Below are 612 nucleotides of genomic sequence, written 5' to 3'. Positions count from 1 at the left end.
GGACGGCTCGTGCTGCCGCTGCCGCTGCCGCTGCTCCTGCCGCTGCCGCTGCTGCCGCTGCTGCTGCTGCTGCTGCTGCTGCTGCTCCTTGTCCCGGGCGCGGGTCAGCTTGGCCTCGGCGCAGAACCACAAGTGATCAGAGAGCAGGACTGTGAAAAACAAGAGAGAGGCCAGAGACAGTCGCCATTTCTGAGCCCTCTCCGAATCGATGAACGGTTTCTCGTTCTCCCGGGGTGCTGCCAACCAGATTTTTAATCCGTCGTCATACTGCCGACACATCCAAGCACCCCTGGTCATATTTTGGGAGCGCACAGCCCTGGCCGACTCCACCGCGAGGGCTCCGGTGCCGGTGTCACCACAATATGCATTGACTTAGGGGTTCGATTGCCTTCTCCCCTCCTCCCTTTCCTCTCTCTCCCTCGCTCCTCGCTCTTTGCCTACATCAATATTACCAGGCTTCGGAGGGAGGCAGGACTCGCTTCCGACCTAAGCATCCGCCGACCCCATCCTCTGTCGAGTGGGAAACAACAATGCAGAGACAGGGAGGCAGGGGGGAGAGGGTCGCCCGGAGGCGGCGGCGCGGCTGTGGCCGGCGGCGGGCCGGGTGCAGGA

General features: G+C 62.9%; 1 protein-coding gene across 1 annotated transcript in view; it reads right to left on the bottom strand.

Annotated features, from left to right (window-relative positions):
* FAM155A (family with sequence similarity 155, member A) overlaps positions 1–554 on the bottom strand; it is a 602,979-nt gene extending 602,425 nt beyond the window's left edge. Inside the window, 1 exon segment of the mRNA XM_010831552.1 lies at positions 5–554. Coding sequence (XP_010829854.1) covers positions 5–297 — 293 coding nt within the window. The 5' untranslated portion in view covers positions 298–554.
* Between the last annotated feature and the right edge of the window lie 58 nt (positions 555–612).

Source organism: Bison bison, unplaced genomic scaffold (assembly GCF_000754665.1).
Source record: "Bison bison bison isolate TAMUID 2011002044 unplaced genomic scaffold, Bison_UMD1.0 scf7180017864527, whole genome shotgun sequence".
In the NCBI taxonomy this organism is placed as follows: domain Eukaryota; kingdom Metazoa; phylum Chordata; class Mammalia; order Artiodactyla; family Bovidae; genus Bison; species Bison bison.
Note: the sequence above shows the minus strand (reverse complement) of the source record. Positions and strands in the feature narration are given on the sequence as shown.